Consider the following 22,088-nt stretch of genomic DNA (forward strand, 5'->3'; position numbering starts at 1 on the left):
AAATGGCCTGACAAGGTAGGTGAAAAGTTGTTTTGACGTCAGCTCCACTTACATCCAACGTCTATATACACTGAGAATATTAATTTTTAAATCGAATGGACGTCATATTATTGAGGCCCCCGACGTCTAGTCGAGAATAGATGTCGGGCACTAGGGGCACCGACGTCTTGATTCCTGTTAAATTAGAAATCGTGAACCCATGGTTACGCGCACTTCATCATCTTCCTCCTCGCCTTTTCTCTCTGCGACATTGCATTTCCAGGTGCGTTTTAGCCCTTTTGAACCGTTTAAACTTACTTTTACTCCGATTAAATTAGTCTTTGATGGATTATCTTCCATTTGAACCGATTAAAATGAGTTTTCGTTGTGTTTTGCTGTAGTTTTTCTCGTGTCTTTGGGTAACGTAGTAGCACCTTCTCCCTTTGCTAGTTTTCTCGTAAGAAAAGCTTGCGTCTTTTGGATCTCTTATAGCATTTCAACCCAAAACCGAACCTGGGTCCTTGTCTAGTTCTCATGTCACCGTATTCATTGGCGGTTGGAATGGAACTAGGCAAGGATCCAGATTCGGTCTCGGTTGAAATGCCATAAGAGATCCAAAAGACGCAAGCTTTTCTTATGAGGAAACAAGGAAGAAGGTGCTACTATGCTACCTAAAGACACGAGTTGCAGTAGACGTTAGTTAATGCCATGTCTGACGTTTATAGTGCCCTTAGACGTCGGTTTTGGTGTAATTCGACGTCTTTATAGATGTCGGACTCTATAGGTCCGACGTCCCATTAACGTCACCCATAAAGACGTTGGATCGGGGTCTGACGTTAAAAGCACAAAATAACAGACGTCTAAATCCCTTTCTGCACTAGTAACATTATATGTTTAATTGATTAAAACTCATGCCTTTACTTACACCTGTTTGATGAGTGCAGTGATGTGTTTTAAATGAAAATGTTTTCAAAATTTCTTAAGTGTTATACTTAACCCGATTACACAGTTTTCTTAATCGGTTAAATCTTGTGCACACTGAAAATTGTTTTCATGTTAAGTCTTAATTACCATAACGGTCATATTTTGAATTGTTTTGACTTACCATAATTGTGCAATCAATTACATTAAATACGTAATCTGTTAAATTTGTTTTAGTGTAATTCTAGTATAGTAATGTTAATTGCTTAACTGATTACATTAATATTGTAATCGATTAATATGCGTCAGACTTGAGAAAACTATATATTGACGCATAACACTCTACATTGGTAACTTTTGAACATTTGATCTTTAATATTTGACAAAGTGAGTTGAGATAAGATTTTACAGTGTGCTCATTCTCCAAGAATCAAGAGACGTTAGTTTGGTAGATTTAAAGGATTCTTGAAGGAATTGTTGTGTGCTTTCTTTGGCTGATCATCATCCACACTCTTAGGCGTTCTAAAGCAGATCAGTATTGTTTTTGCAATTTATGGATTGTGGTTTCCCTGTTGTCGATGGCCAGGCAGAGAACATGAGGTTCTAGTTTCTTTGAGAAGTGTCTCAAAGGGTCTCTACAAAAATAGGATTGTTCTTTCTATGTTGTATTCTTCTATATTAGATTTAGAGTTGGAGAAGAGATTACATTGAGAGAGGGTCTCTGTAATTCTTGATGTATAACTCAATCTTTATAGTGAAGTGACTTTCAATCTCAGGTTGATTGAAAGGGAATGGATGTAGGCATTGAGGCCGAACCACTATAAAAATCTTGGTGTTTGTCTTTCTATCCCTTATCTCTTTTATTGCATTACAATATTTATTTTTTTGTGTTTCAAGAAAGTTCAAAAGATTTTCAAAGATTTTAAAAAGAACATATTTTTTAATACGAACCAATTCACCTTCCTCCCCCTCTTGGTCAAGAAATAAGGCCTATCCATTTTTACAATTGACATCAGAGCTGGTTTCTCGAAAATTACTCAAAAACTAATCAATTAGATATTCTGTGTAATCAATTATTTTTAAGACAAGAACATCTCGAAAATCTATTCAAGAAGGAGAAAGAAGCACCAACACTCTGAAATCATAAGAAAAAGACCTAAGCATGATGGTCAAATCGAATGCTGCTGAAACATGTGTAAAACAAGGAGAAAAGCAATCAATGTGGTAACTGGACAATGGGTGCTCCAGACGCATGACAGGTGATCCAACCACATTCATCAGCCTATCTCACAAGACAAGCGACCACATCACATATGGAGACAACAATAAGGGTAAAATTGTTGAAATTGGTAAAATTCAAACACCATCCTCATAGGTGATTTAAAATGTTTTGCTTGTTGAAGGCCTAAAACATAATCTTCTTAGTATAAGTCAACTCTGTGATAAAGGGTTAAAAGTTACTTTTGAGCCTAACCATTGTTTTATCTGCAATGATTCAACAAATGAACTCCTACTAATTGAATAAAGGTGTAACAATATCTATATGATTGATTTTAGGAAAACATCCTTTAAATTTGTTATCTGCTTATTGTCTAAAGATGATGATGCTTGGTTGTGGCATAAGAGGCTGGCTCATATTCATATGGCACAATTAAATAAACTTGTCTCTAGGAATCTTGTAATTGGTCTACCAAATATAAAATATGTTTCTGACAAGCTTTGTGATGTTTGTCAAAAGGGAAAACAAACAAAAACATCTTTTAAAACCAAGAGAGAAATGTCTACCACTAGACCTCTTGAGTTGCTTCATATGGATTTGTTTGGTCCCTCAAGAATCAAAAGCATTGGTGGAAATCTTTATGGTTTGGTAATTGTAGATGACTTTTCTAGATATACTTGGACTTTTTTCTCGCTGTCAAAAGTGATACTTTCAGGTTATTCAAGAATTTTGCATCTACGATACAAAATGAAAAAGACCTCAAGATCAAATCAATCAGGAGTGATCATGGCAGGGAATTTCAGAATGAAAATTTTGACAACTACTATGCTGAAATGGGGATATCTCACAACTTCTCTGCTCCTAGAACTCCCTAGTAAAATGGCGTAGTAAAGAGAAAGAATAAAGCCCTGGAGGAGCTTGCACGGACCATGCTAAATGAGAGAGATATGCCTAAATACTTCTGGGTAGATGCAGTCAGTATATCTTATTACGTGCTCAACTGAACAATCATTAGACAAATGTTGAATCTTACACCTTATGAGTTGTTTAAAGGAAGAAAACCCAACATTACACATTTGAGAATCTTTGGTAGCAAGTGCTTTGTGCTCAATAACGGTAAAGATAGTCTTGGTAAATTTGATTCAAAAGTCGACGAGGCTATTTTCATTGGTTATTCACTTTCTCGCAAAGCCTATAGAGTATATAATAAAAGAACCTTATGTGTTGAAGAACAAGAAAGTGACTCTCCAGGGGAAGAACAAGAAAGTGAAGAGATTCAAGAGAATCAAAGTGCAGAGGTCATTGAGAATTCTCCCAGAACTAAGCCAGTGAAGGAATGGAAAACTCCCAAAAACATGTCCACTAACAATATCATTGGTGACATATCTAGGGGTGTGTCTATTAGAACACAGCTCAATCAATTTTGCATGAATGTAACTTTTGTGTCACAGGTTAAGCCCAAGAACATAGATGATGCACTGACATAAGAGAATTGGTTCATGGCAATGCAAGATGAGTTGAATCAATTCAAGAGAAATAATGTTTGGGAACTTGTTCCAAGGGAAAAGACTCAACAAGTCATTGGAACTAAATGAGTTTTTCACAACAAGAGGGATGACTCTGAAGAAATTATTAAGAACAAAGCTAGATTGGTTGCTAAAGGCTACTACTAGGAGGAAGAAATTGATTATGATTAGACATACGCTCTTGTGGCTAGATTGGAAGCAATCCGAATTCTCCTAGCTATTGCATCAATGATGAAGTTCAAGTTATACCAGATGGATGTGAAGATTTCTGAATGGTTATATCAAGAAAGAAGTGTTTGTTGAATAGTCCCCTGGCTTCCAAGACTTTGAGTTTCCCGATCATGTGTTCAAGCTGTGAAAAGCATTGTATGGACTGAAGCAGACACCAAGATCCTGGTATGAGAGGTTGAGTTAATTCGTAATCATGAAAGGTTTCCTAAGGGGTAAAGTTGACTCAACTTTTTTCATTAAAAAGTCTGGAAAAGATCAATTATATATATATATATATATATATATATATATATATATATATATATATATATATATATATATTGATGACATTATATTTGGTTCTACTAATCCACTTCTATCAAAAAATGTACAGAGAGATAATTGGTTCCTTACTATATCTTATTGTTAGTCGTCCTGACATCATGTATAGTGTTTGCCTATGTACTAGGTTTCAATCTAATCCAAAAGAATCACACCTTATTACTGTAAAAAAAAATTAAAATACCTAAAAAGAACTAGAAATCTTAGATTATGGTACCTTAGTCATGCGAATCTATTCTTAGAAGGATACAATGATTTAGATTTTGATGGTTGCAAACTAGATAAGAAAAGGACTAGTGACATATGTCATCTTCTAAGTTGTTCACTAAATTAAAAAAACAAAAAACTTATGAAATTGAAGACACACAACTTGAAAGGATCCAAGCTAAATGTAAAGAAGATCGTTACTTGTTCTTTACAAGACCCAAAAATCAAACTAAGAGATAGATTCTATCTTAAAAGTCAAACTAAAAAATACAATTTAATGCTCTTGTTTTCATTAATAAAAAGTGTATGTTACAAAAAAAAGTCTTAGGTTGCTTACATAGATATAAAAAGAGGAAGTAATTTGAATAAACTAAAAGATATATAACTTAAAAACCTTAAACCTGAAATATAACTTCAGATATATAAGCTACATCATCTTAAATTTAAATATATATATATATATATATATATATATATATATATATATATATATATATATATATAAAAGCTACTTAACTAACTTAAAGATTAAAATTAAAATTATTATTAACTCTTAATCAACTTTTAAATACTTTGAACTTATTGATTTCAATTAATCCTTATTCATGCAATAATAACCCTAACTATATTTATTCTAGAGGATTCTCATAACTTTGGAGACAAATTAATCACTTTAGGACACTTTATATTAAGAAAAAAATACATAAAAACATGAAAATATCACAAATTTTGATCAAAATTAAAAACACCTTATAATTGAAAGGAAAACTAAGGAGAGAAAGAATAAAAATAACTACCAAGTGAAAAACTTTAATTTATACAACTATAAATTAAGTAAATTTGAAATTCAAAATTTATTAAAAAGTATTAAAAGTATTTAGTTGATAATATTTCAAAAGAAAATAAGTCAATATTAATTTTATATTATTACTTATTACATATTATCTATTATAACTAAAAAGAATTGTTTTTAATAACGGTTACATAACCATTTTTGCTATAAAAATTCTACAATTATAATTAAGAAAATTTATACTCACTTTACTCCTTAGATTATATAATTATAATTACCTTTTATAAATACACTTTCTAAATTTAATAACATTTTTTATTTTAATAATAATTAAAAATATTAACTTTTATTTATTACCATAAATAAAAATAGACATGTAATTTTACTAATCATAATATAAATTGAATAAAATAACGATAGGTTAATTGAAAAAAAAATTAACATCCAAATACACTTAAGCCAAACCTATATAAAAGAATTAAGGATAAATCTCTACCATATTGATACATATCTTCCCACCTATATAAAAAAAATCTCTTTCCAATTGCTACATGCCTTTCAAGATAAATCCCTTCAGGATACACATCTCTATTTCAAAAGGGAGAAATCATTCCAAATAACTTCAATAGTGAAGTTCTTATTCCATTACTTATATCACAAATTCCCCGTCACAACCGCCAGAATGAAGTTCTTATTCTTCTATTTCCATCTCAATTAACAGAACAGACTACACAAACCCACATACATCACTAACATTTTCTCTAATTCAAACTCTCAAAGCAATAAATTTATCATTATTTTTTACTCTAATTAACTTCTTCAAATTTTTACCAGATATAAAATTTAGTAAAAATAGAAATACAAAAAGCATTAATAAGAAATGATCCCAACAAAGTTGCTACTACATTCAATTAGTATTCTTCAGTTTTTTCTCTTTAAACATTTTCATTTTAAAGAGAAATGAATAAGTATGTGAACATTCAAAGATGAGTGATTCTCATGTTACAAGAACATTTCAAAGAAAAGGAAATCACGAAAGCATTTGATCAGCCGCCAAAACCATAAAGGGTCCTTCCCTGTCTCTTCAGGGCATACACCACGTCCATGGCCGTAACAGTCTTCCTCCTAGCATGCTCAGTGTAGGTCACAGCATCGCGAATTACGTTCTCCAAGAAAATCTTCAGCACTCCCCTCGTCTCCTCATAAATCAATCCACTGATTCTCTTCACACCACCTCTTCTCGCCAATCGCCTAATTGCCGGTTTCGTTATGCCCTGAATGTTATCGCGAAGCACTTTCCTGTGCCTCTTCGCACCTCCCTTGCCCAATCCCTTTCCTCCCTTGCCACGACCAGACATTTTCGCTTAGAATCAAACTACAGAGAACAAATGCAAAAGGATTTGAAAATTTAGGGTTTTCTTTTGCTTTTAGACTTCGAATGGTCTTTCAAAGGAGATATACGGGTATTTATTGAAGGTGCTTCCAAGTTTTGCATTTTGATCTCCGTCGTTGGCTGGAGAATTGATCGACGGTTCATCTATGCGATCCGTGTACTGCAAATTGGACAATTGTGACACGTTGATGGAAAGGTTTCAACGGCCAGATCTTCAGTTTTAGCGTATGTGCAGATTGGGAATCATAAAAGCAGATGTCAGTATAAATTATTTGTTATTTTAATAAACTCGTAAAATTAATAGCCAATCTTTATAAAAAGATACAAAACCATTGAAAATTTACTTGTTATTCCTCAATTGACAAATAAAAATTCCATGAATACTTTATCAAATAAAATTTATTATGATATTTTTAATAGATATTGTGAACAATATATAAATATCAATATTTAATTATTTATTTGTTGATGATCAGGTAAGAAATATTGGTAGATATTCATTACATGCTAATATGTAATTACGTAAACGTATATAAATGTTTTTTCCGTTCACATTTTCATTACTAATTTTTCCTTTAGATTTTTTAATTATTTTAATCTAATTAATATATTTTTCATAAGAAATACTATTTTCTATTTTTATCTTTTTAATTTTGAATTCAAATAATTATTCATAATAAAAAATTATTTACACAATAAAAAAATATAAATATTATTTATTTTTTAATCATTCTTACAAAAATTGTTTTGTAATTTATTAATAATTTTTATTTAAATAATTAAAAATTATTTTATCTATACTATAGAGAGGATACACATATTTGGTGTACACTTTTACTTTTCCTATTTTATCCTTAATAATATAATTTTTAACTTACTACGTATTTATTCTTTTTCAAGTTATCTTTCATTTCTTCTTTCTCTTTTAAATTTCATTCTTCATTATTATTCACGTGTAAGTAAAAAATATGGGGAAAACATTCATAAATAGAGAATGACATAAATTCAAAACTTAAATTAAAAATGAAATTGAACTTAAATGTAATTTACGGAAAAATTTAAAACTATATGAGCAAAATCGTCTAACAATCCTTATTTTGAAGTTTAACAATAATGTCTAATGAAATAACGTCTACTAAAAAGGAACCGTTTAGCATAACACTAAATGTCATACATGTTTATCAAATCCTAAACTCATGTTACTACAAACAGACTTCGCATAAACGCTATATAGTACACGTATCAAGCTAAACGCTAATGAATGTCTAATGTTTAAATGCATGTACGAATATTATTTTCTTGTCTATTGTGTTGTTTTCTCTCTATTTGTACAAATCATAAAGGACAAAGCTTTGAGGAGCTAGTAGGGATTCTAAAGGTTCATGAATTAAAGCTACAACAAGACAATATGCTGAGAAAAAAAAATGTCCTTAAAGCTCAAAGACCGTCGAGAAGAACTCCCACAAAAGCCTTCAAGGGAGAAGAACCATTAGAGGAATCCAATGATGGAGATGATTCCAATGAAGAAGAAGAAGAAGAACTTGAAATCACAGGGAAATACCAGAAAGGGAAGGTAGGGGATTTGAATAGTGTTTCTAAACTCTTTTCACAAAACAACGCTTAATAACTATTGCAGGGGTTAAACGGTCTGCAATAGCTATTTGACGTTTATATTTTTTAAGTAAGCATTTATGAAAACATTTTAAGCAGATAAAGCAATAACACATGTATTTTATACTGGTTTATTCAATCCTAAGCTACGTTCAGTCTTCCTCAAGAACTATTTAGAGGTTCCACTAATTTTATCCAAGATTACAACCGAGTACAAACCACTTTTGATATACACCGAGTATTCTAACCATGTCTGATCCCCCTAGTCTGTAACATCCCAATTTTTTTCTACACTTAGAGTAACAAATGGTAAAGGATTTTGCTAAAACCATAATGTAATTAAAATTTCCTTTCAATATAGCAATTACAACTTTAAATATTAATAATTCAAATCCAACACAAAAAATAAATATTTCAATACAAATCTTTAATCCCTTTCAAAAAGTAAATAAAACTTTAAATAAACTCCAATTGCAACTCCTCCTTTCTCGACAATTACGTTGCTTCAACATCATCTTCATACCTATCTAAGCTCTCATATAACACATATTATACAATCATCGCTACAGACATAAACAAAACAAACAAATGTATGTGTGAGCTAACAAAATCAACCTTAAAACACCAATACAACACCTATATATCAGATGTTAAGTCTTTATCACAATCTTATCACATCAAATAGTATCAACACATACTAAGACTATGACAATCAATACATTGACCACCCATACCATATAATGAACCGTGATTAACCTATTAGTTTCACACAACATTTCCATTAAAGGCAACGCGTGCCAATACCAACCATCCCCATATACATATGTCTTCTTCCACAACATTTCCATTAAAGGCAACTCGTGCCGATACCAATCATCCCCATATATGTATGTCTTCTTCCATACTTTCCCACACCCTATTTACCAAATTAGAACACTTCGAGTGGTCCTCCACCGTAGCTTCGGACCTATCTCCCATGTTCTTCAAGCTGCTCACATTTAGCTTTATACTCAACATGAGTCGGACCCTACGGGCGAGATATCCCTCCCTTTCTACCCCCTTGCAAGAGGAAAGGGTATCACTCGAATCTCTAATCCCTTCTACCGCCCATCATGGACTAAGAGACCTATCTCTTCCACCGCCTTTTAAAGACGAAGAGATCCACCTTTCTACCTTCTCGTTAGAGGATATGTGACTACCTTACTACACCTTAAATGAGAAAAGATATGACCTTCCCCCACTAGTACAAAAATAGTGTATAACGTTATGCGCTCAACATCCAACCACTGAATAACCAACGTTAAAAATGAGCGGTGACATTTTTGTAAATAAATGCAATTATTAAACGTCGTTTAGAATTGTAATTCGACATAAAAAGGATATAAAACGTCAAATGACTTTTAAATTCGACGCCAAAAGGTTAGTGAATTAAATAAAAATTTGAGCGAGAGATTGAAAATTCATTCACTTTATCTTATCGCGCGATACCCTCTTCTCTTCTCAAACTTTTCTCGAACAAAGTTTGACAAGCATCACATGTAATTTTTCTTTCATTTGATACAAATGCATGTTAATTAACTACTTTATGTATGATTTTTGTTTGTTTTAACCGATTATTTTTGTGCTCTTGTCCTTCATAGGCGCATTTTGTTTTCTCTCTCATTGTGACTAAACTTTATTCCGACGAATCCACCTTTTGAAGGTTAGTTTTCGTTTTCGTTTTGAAGAACTTATTTGTTGAACTTGTTTGTTGTTGTTTTTGTTGAACTTGTTTGTTGTTGTTGTTTAGTTGAACTTGTTTGTTGTTCTTGTTTGATTGAACTTGTTTGTTGTTGGTTATTATTGTTTGTTGTTGATACTACACTACACATTCATAGTTCATGCTTTATAAAATACCAAAAAATGAAATTTGTTGTTTTTATCTTTTTAGGTCTCGTAGAGTTGTAAAAAAGGATCACAATTAATTAAAGAAAACAAAAAAATTTGATTAACGTTGAATATTGACAAAATTCGACGTTAATTTAACGTTGAATTTTTTAAATTCGACGTAAATTTAACGTTGAATTTTTTAAATTCGACGTAAATTTAACGTCTCCTGATATGACATCATTTGTGAATTCGCCGTTAAAAGCCCAAAATATTCAACATTGTACGCGATTTTTGTACTTGTGCCCCCATTAGCGAAGTATAGCTAGAAGACATACTAAGACATAATCATTACCACACCACATGGTTGGTTCACCCCCGTAGTCCTCTCGCCAAGCTAAATAATGATCATGAAAATCCAATACCCCACTTCTCGTAACCTATCCTCTTCCCTTGCCTCGCAAGACTCCCTATTGGGCAACCATACTAGATCACTTCCTACTCTTGACAATTCAAGAGTAGCCCTCTGAGTATCTCACAACTCAAAGTTGGCTCACTCACAAGTATTTACCCTTTAACCAGTTCCAAAATCACTCTAAGAGAGTACTCCCATGTTACCCAATGATGTCTCTAAGCCAAAACAATTCGTTTAATGCTAAGATAGTCATACACCATCAAGAGACACATTCCAAGAAACACACGACTATACACACATCCATATCACCCATTATAATAGATACACGATTTTAATAGTAAATTTTTTTAATTTGTCACATCAATCAAATTCTACACTAATTCTCACAAACTTTACTTCGAAATCCACTCTCACTTACCTCCAAAATCCACTCAAATAAACAACAAAAAATTTACCTTCAAATCCTCTCAAATCCATTCAATCACTCTCCCCCAAATCCATTCAAGTGAACAAAACCTAAGTAATGAATCCTTTTCGAAGAAGCCTATATAAAGAGGATTATATGAAGAGACGATAATCAAGAATTATTCATTGTATTCTCTTACATTGTTTTCTTCAAGCTTACATCGTCTAACACTTGTTCTTTGAAAAAGAAAAGTTCTTTACAAGTTTTCAAAATATCTTTATGTAATTTCATATCCCCTCTACGAGAGTTATCTTTCTGATCTTGTATCTTGAAAAACACTTTGTTGTTTTCATATTCAGAAGTAAATTCAAATACTTGTAAGTTTAACTAAGTGGAGTTAAATAGTCTAGTCATTTAGACTAGTATATACCAAGAGTGGTGATACTCATCTTAACCAATTGGATTAGTTGGAATACCATGAGTGGTTAAACTCGAGTGTAATCTTTTGAGATTAATGGAACTCCTTAAAAGTGTTTAAGGAAGAACTGGACGTAGCTCAAATTGGGAGCGAACCAGTATAAAAACAAGCTTGTCTTCTGCTTTCGTTTTGAAAGGTTTTTTCTAAACACAATTAACACTATTTAAGTGTTTAACACTTATTACAAACCGTTTAACCCGTACAACAGAGTTTAAACACTTACTTGCAAAAAGTTTTAAAAAGCTTATTCAAACCTTCCTCTTCTAGAGTTTTTCCTGCACATAAACAACTTGCACTTGAATAACAACATTTATAAATGTTTGAATTCCATACTTCTGGAATGGTAACTAGTGATTGAGATTTTTTGGAACAAAACTTTATTAATCCTTGTCAGAAACATGTGGGTTAAATTTGTTAAAAAAAAAAGTGATTAAGTAGGTTATAAACTTGGTTAAATAAAGAAAACCACTTGGACTTGAATAACAATGTTTATAAACATTTGATATCCATATTTCAAGAATACGACCTTATTAATCTATACATAGATTTAACCAGAATCATCTAGACTAAATTAGTTTTAACAATGTTTACAAAGTTTTCAAGTCCTTATTGCTTGAATGATTTTCAATTGAAAGATTTATGAATAAGATTTTATTCCAAATAAAATTATGCTAGACATGCCATTACACGAAAATTTTATTAAAAACAATAAAAAAAATACATTAAATCCATAATAAAATTATATTGCACCTTATAGATAAATAATATCTATTATAAAAAAAGTAAAAAAAACTAAATAAATAAATGGATGAAAACCATTTAAATTGTTTGCTATAATTTTCTTCATGAAAAACATTTCAAGCTTTGAACTCCATATGCCTAGAATAAACAACCCTCTCACATTCCAACTTTAGTATTTTTAGAAGTCTTTTGATGGTTTAGTATTAACTCTTCTTGGTTTATCTTTACTGAGTTTCTTAATACATGCATACATTTGCTATGAAAACACTAGGTCAAATAAACTAAAAAGAAGTGGCTAAATATGTAACAAAACTTAGTTAAATCATCATATAACATTGGACAACCACTTTGACTTCAATAACAATGTTTATATAGCTTGCAGATCCTTGTTGCTTGAATGGTTTTCAATGATTGAGTTTCACAAATAAAACTTTATTAATCCATAGATAGATTTGACTCAAAATTGTTGGATTAAATTGATTAAAAAGAGAGTTAAATATGTTATAAACTTAGTTAAATGATCATATTATATTACAACCCCCTAGAATTTAATACATGCATATGTTTGCCCTAAAACACCCGAGTTAAATAAGCTGAAAAAAGTGGTTAAATATATTGTAAATTTGATCAAATATTCATTTAACATTGAACAACCACTTGAACTTCAATAATATTTATAAAGTTTAAATTCCCTGTTACTAGAATGATTTCCAATGATTGAGACTTTTGAGAACAAGACTTTATTACTGCGTACATAGATTTAGCCACAAACACTTGAATTAAATTAAATAAAAAAATCATTAAATATGTTATAAGCTTGATGAATGGTAATATAACTTTAAACAACAACTTCAACCACAATGTTTATATAATTTTGAATTGTGTTGTTTGAATGGTTTTCAATGATGGAATGTTTCAGCAACAAGACTACTAATCAATAGATAAATTTAGCAAGAAACTACTTAATTAAATTAGTTAAAGAAATGGTTAAACATATTACAAACTTGATTAATTAATCATATAATATTGGACAACCACTTAAACTTTAATAACAATGTTTATAAAGTTTTCAATTCTCTCAAATTTTGTCATTGTTTTTAGTCTTCCCATCAACTATTATCCTCAATCTCTCAAAAACCATAAACCACAACTTTAGCCTATGTACACATTATCAGTCGACTAAGTCTCATTTCACTACCTTTTGCCAAAAAAAACAGGTTAAAAATAAACACCAAATATAAATTCAGAAGTAGATGGTCATATGTTGGATCAGCCTCTCAAAATGCAAGGATACAACAGTTAGTAGATCGAAACATTGTATGATGGTACAATTTTGTCGTAAGTAGGAACACACCCTTAGTTATACAACGTGTCACTATTACTATGAGAAAAACTATGAAGTAAACAAGAAGAAAAAAAATATATGTACATTTAATTAGAATAACGTAGAAAGAAAAGCTTCACACAAAAATTAACTTATAACTCCGTTCAAGATGCATTTAGATCCCGTGAGGCTTGGCCTTGCCATCTGTAAAACAAAAACCATATTATTCATAAGCACATTTCATGTCATAGAAGATGTCCAAGTCTTTAATTTGGATGACAAAAATATTCATATCCACATATATTTTGATGATAAAAGTTGCAGTAAATATTTAACAAATTTCCTAAACAGACATCCATTACCCACATACATAGATGTATCTTTACCATGGTATCCACACCCAGAAGTATTTAGTACCCATCAAATTAGATAAACGTTAGTATATTCAAATAATTAAATTAATATTTTAATTAAAAGTTTATATTAGGTGGTCAATGTGAAATTGTAAAAGAGAAATATATAAACTACAATTTGGAAATTTGTTTTACTTCATGTACTTGTTTTCTTGTGTTTTAACAAATTTTATTTAAATTTGTTTTTGAAATCAAATAAACTAATTTGTATTTAAATATATGTTTTGAACTTTTCTTTTGATGATTAAAATGTTCAACAAATGCCCTTGGATATTTGTGGATATCTATGGTTTTGTGTAACACCATCGATAGTTGTCATAGCAGAAACATGATGGTTCTTAACATACAAGACAGGTAGCTAATACCCACTTCCAACAACACTCATTCATTGTCATCCTTAGTCCTAGTGAGGAGGTCTAGTGTGATTGGTTTAACATGATTCATTAGTTATCATAAACTCCTTAAGCTAGATAAAAGCAAAAACTATAAGGGCTTTTTTCTCCAGGACCCTTGCACCAATACTAACATCAAAAAGATTAAAAAATCGTATTTGCTGCACCACTGATAGGATATAAGGTGTATGATAGGATGAAACAAATTAAAAAATTAGTTGTTAGTTGGGTTGTTAGGTTGAATGAGACTTTCTTTATATAGTGGGGGGGGGGTCTTTGTAGGCAGGTTTTTTGGTTGTTTAGAGAATTGTTGACAGGATCATTACCATCCTGTGTGAAGGGAACTTTGGAGGCATTCTGGCTATTCTAGGTGCCTAGAATCAATAATATCAGATCTTCTCAGTGAGCTTTAGTGTTTTACAGTAGTTTTCTTGGGTTCCTTTACCTAGAAACCTAACAACCACACTGCCTTTTTCACCACTGCGACCAATTACACCTTCATTCTGCATCGCCATTTAACTTTTTGAGAGTAGGAAGAAGAGAAATTTGGTCTAGAGAGCTCAATTGGTAATGCATTTTATACATTTTGAAAAGCTTGTTTTGAAAATCTTGTACAGATCTAATGTTCTAGAAAGTTTATTCCAAAAACTTGTTCTAGAAAACTTGTTGCAGAAGGAAGGTATCATAAACATTCTGAAAAGCCTTTTCCAAAAATTTGGAATAGATATGTTTTTAGTTCCCAGACCTCGACACAAAATTGGAATTTATTCGTTCCTATCCCAAACTTTAATACATTTTGGTTTCCAAACTTCAAAAATTAAAGGATATATACCTTTTAACCTAACTATATTTTTTTGGGCTTGTTAAATAGTGTTTTAAGCTGAAGAACATGTCAAAACAGTGTAAACAACTTAAACACTATACTAAAATGTGTTTGGCATGTCAAAAAATTTAATGCAATTGGATTGGTAGGACTACATTTATTCATTTTTAAAGTTTAGAGACCAAACTGTATCAAAGTTTGAGACATGGACAAATTCCAATTTTATTTAAAGTTTAAGGACTACAAACATATTTAATCCAAAAAATTTTGTTCTAGAAAGCTCCTTCTAGAATGTATTTCATGTGTTCCAAAGAGCATGTTCCAAAGGATTTTGAAAGTTCTGAAAGATTTCCAAAATAGATAATTCGAAAGTGACGTTTAAGAAAGGTAAAATGGTCATTTTAAAAATTATGAGGGTGTATGAAGAAAGCCAACTACTAGTCCCAAATGCAAGTAAAAGGGTTCCAACAAAAGAAATATGCCTTAAATACATTTAATCCCTAAAATATACATGCTGTTATAATAATATTTAATATTGAATTTGTCTCTTCGAAAATATTTGACACTAAAAGCAAATAATTTATATATTATAAGGATAACAAAATGAATACTTTAGAGGAGTCAAAATAAAATAACAAGGACCAAAAACAAAATATGACCATATATCAAGATCTACAAACATATTTAGGCCAATAAATATTAATTAAACTGAGAGGAGTCTATTGTCACTCTCATGTATATCTATTGTTTCTTCTAATAAATAACTATTATATAAAATATCCTTTTTTATTAATCAAGAATATAGATTCAAGAAAATATAGAGAAATTATGTAAATGGAGGTGACAATAGACACATGAAAGTTTCAACTCGAGAACTCCTTTCAAATATAAAATAAATCACTATAAATGATAGCTTCCACAAACCTTGAGAGAAGAAATCTTGCGAGGGGACTTAAATTGCTATTTGAATGAATTTCCCTGTTTTGTTTCTTCTTGAGATCTGTCTCTGCATTTCGGGCTTCTTCAGCTGAGTTAGTCGTACTAAGTAATCGGCCAGCCAGTTCTTGCAGGTCCTTCAATGATAATTCCTTTGAACTGCACAAATTGTTCTTCTAGGGGTTATGAATTATGATTGATAAGAAAGAGACATTTAATTTTCCTTTAGAATGCTGCAATGATGATGTAGTAGAATGCAAACCTTGCCAACCGCTGAAGCAAGTTTTTGACAAGAGCATCACAGGATTGGGGCTTTGTCCTCTCCATGTTTAAAAGAGCATTGATAACAATTTGCGCAATTGGCCCTTCTGGATCCTCAGCAATGGCCTACATGGTAACAAAAATGCTATAACAAAATTCATAATAACTAATCAAATCTATTCTAAGTATAATTAAATTGTAAAGATAATTCATTATGGCCAAACCCAGAGATGTTGCTGGCTATTTCATTGCCTTTTCATTTTAATTTTCCTTCTCTTTTCAGATTGCACTACTGTCTATAAGAGTACAAAACTGTTAGTATAGTAATCATTACCATCTTTTTTCACAAAAAGTCAATGGCACATTATAAAATCTTGCGTCATTTCCACAGAAATTAGTGACTCAGTATTTCCAAGGTTTGCAACTAAAAATAAGAATATCAAATACAATTCTAATTCAGAAACCTTGTATCTTTTCCAATTTCAATCAGCATAATGCAAGCAGGTTCATGTGGCATAAACTAAATTCTAACAGGAGAAAGTCATAATTCTGTTAGAATAAATCCCTTGCGTGCATTCACCTCTTTCAATGAAGGAATAAGCAAAACAGATAACGGCGCAGAGGATGAGATTATTTTCGCACTTTCTTCATCATCAATATCATACTGTGATCTTGAAATCCCCTTTTGTGCATCAATGTATTCACGAGATGGTCTGAAAAATTACTGATTTTATATAAACAATGTTTACAAAACACCAGCAATATGGCAATGGAAGTACCTGGAAGAATCAGAGCTGGTTGACATTTGATCTCTCCTGCTTTCTTGTACATCATTGTTGAGTTTCCCCAGTGCAAATCTATCTCGGACATTCATTTTCCTCAATCCACCTTGGATAGCAGCCTTTGCCTAGAAAGAAAAATAGGCAAGAAAAACAACAAATAATTAAACAAAATTACTTTAAATGGGGTTTATGAAACCAATAGACCGTAAATGTAAATGGGTAACGTATAAAATATGTAAACTAGTACTAAATATAATACAGTTTCCAGAAATATACACTACATACAAAGGAAAAAAAACAGATTATCTTGCCACAATTAACATTGAAGTGAAATTCAGAGCTTAGATAAAAAAATAATAGAACCTCAGCCAGATTTGTAGCACTATCTTCAAATGAGGCATTAGAATTTCTGTTATTAAGTCCCAATCGGGACCTTGGTGTCTGTGGAGAATCAGAATCATCGTGCTGATTACGCAAAACCACAGTTCCGCTAGTAGAAACGTCTTCAAAAGAAGCATAGCTGCTGCTAGACTGTGACAATAAAATTTTCAACAAGATTGAAGAGGAATAATAACTAGCCATTTGAAAAATAAAAAATATCAGTGAGAAACATACACGGGAATTTTGGTCACGAAACAGTGATGACTGTGGTGCTTTTGGAGACCGAACAACAACAGTTCCCAATCCATTCCCAAACAACTCATCCTGCTAAACGGCAAGTTCAATATATCAAAATATGTTCAGGTATAAAAGGAAGTTCAGTCAAGTTCATGGGATTTTTGCCATACTTGATGATTGTTAACACTCTTTAAATCCTTACACTGCTCTAAACACTTTAATTTCTGTTTATATGTCTACTATAAGTGAAGGGAAATGGAGAAAGAATTTTTTATCAGCTTCAGCTCAAGATAGTTAAAACTGCAGTGGTTACAACTCACAGCTAAGCATTTTTCATATTTTTAAAAGTTTCTGAAACAAATCAAACGATGCTCACATTCCTTGTGTGTAGATATTTCATTTTATTTGAAAAGGGAAGACCAACATAGTGAGAGTCAATTACATCTTCAAGATGATCATCCAGATGTTCATCATGGTAGGGAATTCCTGAATCTTTTCCAAAAGAAGCCTCTAGCAACTCATTTTTATTGCCAGATCCCACCTGATAGCCACTCTCTGGACTTTTGTTTTGGGTAAGCTGATGATTTGAAACTTCAGTTTTCTTATCTCTAAATTGAGGTGGTCGGGACACACTACGAAAGGTTCCAGTACCCTGAGATCCACTAATGCTGAAGTCCCACCCAGAACTTTTCAGGGTTTTACCTTGGCCACTGCATAGTAGTCAAAGTTAGGAATAAAAAATTGAAAAGAGAAAAAGAAATATATTAAATAGTATGAAAGAACAGGAAATAGGAAAGAAATTTCTCCTGCAAGGGTTTCCCTTCATAAAGGATTTCTCCTTCCTGAAAGAGCCAATTCTCAATTTACAATAATACAAATCTGCATCTCTCCTATCACTCTCCCCCCATTTATATCTAACTAACCCCTTGAACCAACTAACTAATACAATGTCCATTAGAGAATTCACCGTGCAAAACAAAAAGAAGTAACTAAACAATTCTAACCTACCTAGGCTGATTAGTCTCATCACCCCTTAAATCTTTTGCAGCCTTAACAGTATCATATGCCTCCCCCATCCCCCTTGGGGCATTTCTAGGTGGTGCCTCATCTTCCTTTATTTGGAACTTTGGACGCTCCCTGTCATGAAAACACAAAGCATCGTGACAATCATCAGCTGGAAAATAATTGGATTTTGCTTATTTTCTGGTCATGCAAAGTGTTCAAAGAGCATCAGAAAAAAGGGTTTCAATAGTCAGTTCAAAGAGTTCATATTGTGAATTCAAATAAAACTTACTAACAATGAAAAAATAAAAAGGAAAAATAAGAAAAGAGGAGAAAAACTACATAGACAAAAGGGAAAAACAGTAGAACAAAGAACACAAGATATACCAGGGTTGCAAGTAATAATTCATACCTTATTCTCTCCAATAGCTTAGGACTCTTCCTGGCATTCCGAATGAAACGATGTCTGAGAAGCTCTTTAGCACTAGGTCTCTGGAATTAAAGTCATTAAATGGGAGAAAAGTTAGGGAAGATACGGACAAATAGAACCAGAATTATCTATTCTGATATAGGTTCAGAGTACAAAGTGACCAACTATGGAAAAGTCCTATATATATTGAACCACGTTGAAGGAAATAACTTTGAATAGGAAAAATCCAGACAAATAAATACAATTTCCAACCTGTTGTAAATAACATACTATCAAGATAAAAATATTCTCAAAACCACTATAGTAATTAGAAAAAAATATCTTCAAAATCTTCCTATTCATTTTAGCATAATTTATTTATTTATTTTAAAAGATTTGATTATTATTACAAATAGAAATGAAGAGAGTTTAACTGGTGTGAATGTTATCATTAAAATAAATATTTATTTTCTAGCACAGTTCAAGTTTGGATCAATGTTCCTGATCTTAGGAGCGTAGTTTCCAATGCTTTTCTAATAGTTGTTGATGTCATTGTTCGCCATCATTGTTGAATTTATAATGGCATACCCCCTAACCATGACCAAATACATTCAAGAAGAGTTGAAGCCATATGTGGAAGATGGGCCTAGACTCTCTCTTTTGGGCCATCTCAAGCCATCATGAAGATTCTAGTAGAGTAAGAATAATTTTGGACTTTGTATTGTGGGCTAAGTAGTCTAGGATTTATTTGGACTTTAAATTATGGGCCTAGTAGTGTAGAATTTTAATTTGGGCCTTGTATTTTGGGCCAAGTAGAGTAGGGTTTTGACCACCTAAGTCAACAAAGGGAAAAAAGCCCAATATTGACCAAGGTGGGCGTCCAAAGCTAGAGTTGACCAAGGGGTCAACATTTTTGGCCAAGCTTGGAGTACAAGGAGCTTATTTTCGTCCTAGACATGGGTCTCCATCCTATTATAGTTTTTTTCCACCTAGTTAGTGGCCACATGTCACTCTAGGAATGGAGAGTTTTTCCATAAGTAGTGGCCACATGTCACCCTCTCATCTGAGAAGATTTTTGCCATTTGTCTCCACCCTTTCGGAGAGGATTTCTCCTTGCTCTCCAAGCCAACCAAGGTGACTCTTTTAAGTTAAAAGATTCTAGTAGAGTAAGAATAATTTTGGGCCTTGTATTGTGGGCCAAGTAGTCTAAGATTTATTTGAACTTTGTGTTACGGGCATAGTAGTGTAGGATATTAATTTAGGCCTTGTATTTTGGGCCATGTAGAGTAGGGTTTTGACCAACTAAGTCAACAAAGGGCCAAAAGCCCAGTATTGACCAAGGTGGGTGTCCAAAGCTAGAGTTGACCAAGGGGTCAACATGTTTGGCCAAGCTTGGAGTACAAGGAGCTTATTTTTGTCCTAGACATGTGTCTTCATCCTATTGGAGAGTTTTTTCACCTAGTTAGTGGCCACATGTCACTCTAGGAATGGAGAGTTTTTCCATAGGTAGTGGCCACATGTCACCCTCTCATTTGAGAGGATTTTTGCCATTTGTCTCCACCCTTTTGGAGAGGATTTCTCCTTGCTCTCCAAGCCAACCATTGTGACTCTTTTAAGTTAAAAGATTCTAGTAGAGTAAGAACAATTTTGGGCTTTGTATTGTGGCCCAAGTAGTCTAAGATTTATTTGAACTTTGTGTTACGAGCCTAGTAGTGTAGGATTTTAATTTAGGCCTTGTATTTTGGGCCATGTAGAGTAGGGTTTTGACCAACTAAGTCAACAAAGGGCCAAAAGCCCAATATTGACCAAGGTGGGCGTCCAAAGCTAGAGTTGACCAAGGGATCAACATTTTTGGCCAAGCTTGGAGTACAAGGAGCTTATTTTCGTCCTAGACATGTGTCTCCATCCTATTGGAGAGTTTTTCCACCTAGTTAGTGGCCATATGTCACTCTAGGAATGGAGAGTTTTTCCATAGGTAGTGACCACATGTCTCCCTCTCATTTGAGAGGATTTTTGCCATTTGTCTGCACCCTTTTGCAGAGAATTTCTCCTTACTCTCTAAGCCAACCAAGGTGGCTCTTTTAAGTTAAAGTTTCTACCCATTTTGAGACATCTTAGCCTATAAATAGAGGTGTCTCTCTGTCAAAAACCATGATTGGTGTGATAAAAATTGGCATGGTGTATTTTAGGAAGGTTTATATCTGATGTGCTGTATTTTTGTAACAGTTTTGTGCTGCCTATATTAGGTTCATTTATAGCTGATTGATCCCGTAATCATAGGGATTTATTCCTTAGAATTAGCAATCCATATTTCCTAAAATATGCTGCAGACTTATGTATTTATATAGGGGTTAATAACCTCTTGAAATAATAAGAAAGAATTCTATTCCTTCTAAATTTGAGATGGTATCAGAGCTCCCGATCCTTGGGAGTCTCTTGACCGTGTTATTTATCCAAATCGCAGCCTTTATTGCTGCGCCACCGTCAAGCGTTCATTGCTTATCGTCTGCGGCAGTCTTCATTGTTGTGCGACCGTCAAGCCTTTGTTGCTTATCGTAACTGCATCAAGTTATGGCCGAAGCTGGGAACCCGGAAACTGAAAACAGATCCCTGGAAACTGGGGATAGATTCCAGACCACTGGAGAACTGCAGAATATCCATTCTGCGTATCGGTTAACTGGAAAAAACTACCTCAAATGGTCTCAAATCATTAGGACCATCCTGAAAGGAAAAGGAAAGATCAGTCACCTGACTGGTGATGCACCGAGTGGGAGTGATCCCAAATTCAAATCATGGGATGAAGAAGACTCCATGATCATGGCATGGTTGTGGAACTCAATGGTTCCAGAAATCAGTGATACCTACATGTTTCTAAAATCAGCAAGGGAGATCTGGGAGGCAATCGAACAAACTTACTCTAAAGCCAAGGATGCTGCTCAGATTTATGATGTAAAGGTGAAAACCGTGGCTGCCAAACAGGGAAGTAAGTCTGTTACAGAATATGCCAATCAACTTAAATCC

General features: G+C 32.7%; 2 protein-coding genes across 6 annotated transcripts in view; both read right to left on the reverse strand.

The window, feature by feature from the left end:
* Window positions 1-6,078: 6,078 nt before the first annotated feature.
* Window positions 6,079-6,645, reverse strand: LOC108338891 (histone H4). Its single transcript, XM_017575956.2, has one exon. It carries the CDS (start codon window positions 6,553-6,555, stop codon window positions 6,244-6,246), a length of 312 nt encoding a protein of 103 aa, XP_017431445.1. The 5' UTR covers window positions 6,556-6,645; the 3' UTR covers window positions 6,079-6,243.
* A 6,680-nt stretch (window positions 6,646-13,325) lies between these two features.
* Window positions 13,326-22,088, reverse strand: part of LOC108339166 (uncharacterized) — a 31,723-nt gene continuing 22,960 nt past the window's right edge. For 3 of the 5 annotated variants that reach the window (XM_052877808.1, XM_052877810.1, XM_052877811.1), the window contains 10 exons: window positions 19,071-19,150; window positions 18,665-18,793; window positions 18,099-18,366; window positions 17,654-17,746; window positions 17,402-17,569; window positions 17,036-17,163; window positions 16,837-16,969; window positions 16,258-16,382; window positions 15,984-16,154; window positions 13,326-13,635 (listed from right to left, as the gene is read on the reverse strand). In XM_052877808.1, coding sequence (XP_052733768.1) covers window positions 13,596-13,635; window positions 15,984-16,154; window positions 16,258-16,382; window positions 16,837-16,969; window positions 17,036-17,163; window positions 17,402-17,569; window positions 17,654-17,746; window positions 18,099-18,366; window positions 18,665-18,793; window positions 19,071-19,150 — 1,335 coding nt within the window. In that variant the 3' untranslated portion in view covers window positions 13,326-13,595. Of the gene's footprint in view, window positions 13,636-15,983; window positions 16,155-16,257; window positions 16,383-16,836; window positions 16,970-17,035; window positions 17,164-17,401; window positions 17,570-17,653; window positions 17,747-18,098; window positions 18,367-18,664; window positions 18,794-19,070; window positions 19,151-22,088 lie in introns of those variants that run through there. The other 2 variants (XM_052877809.1, XR_008248929.1) reach the window with 2 other exon arrangements.

Source organism: Vigna angularis, chromosome 5, assembly GCF_016808095.1.
Source record: "Vigna angularis cultivar LongXiaoDou No.4 chromosome 5, ASM1680809v1, whole genome shotgun sequence".
Taxonomy (NCBI): Eukaryota; Viridiplantae; Streptophyta; class Magnoliopsida; order Fabales; family Fabaceae; genus Vigna; species Vigna angularis.

Bases quoted from the DNA above. Each gene is read 5' to 3' on its own strand.
- LOC108338891 (XM_017575956.2), bottom strand. From the start codon at position 6,555: ATGTCTGGTCGTGGCAAGGGAGGAAAGGGATTGGGCAAGGGAGGTGCG.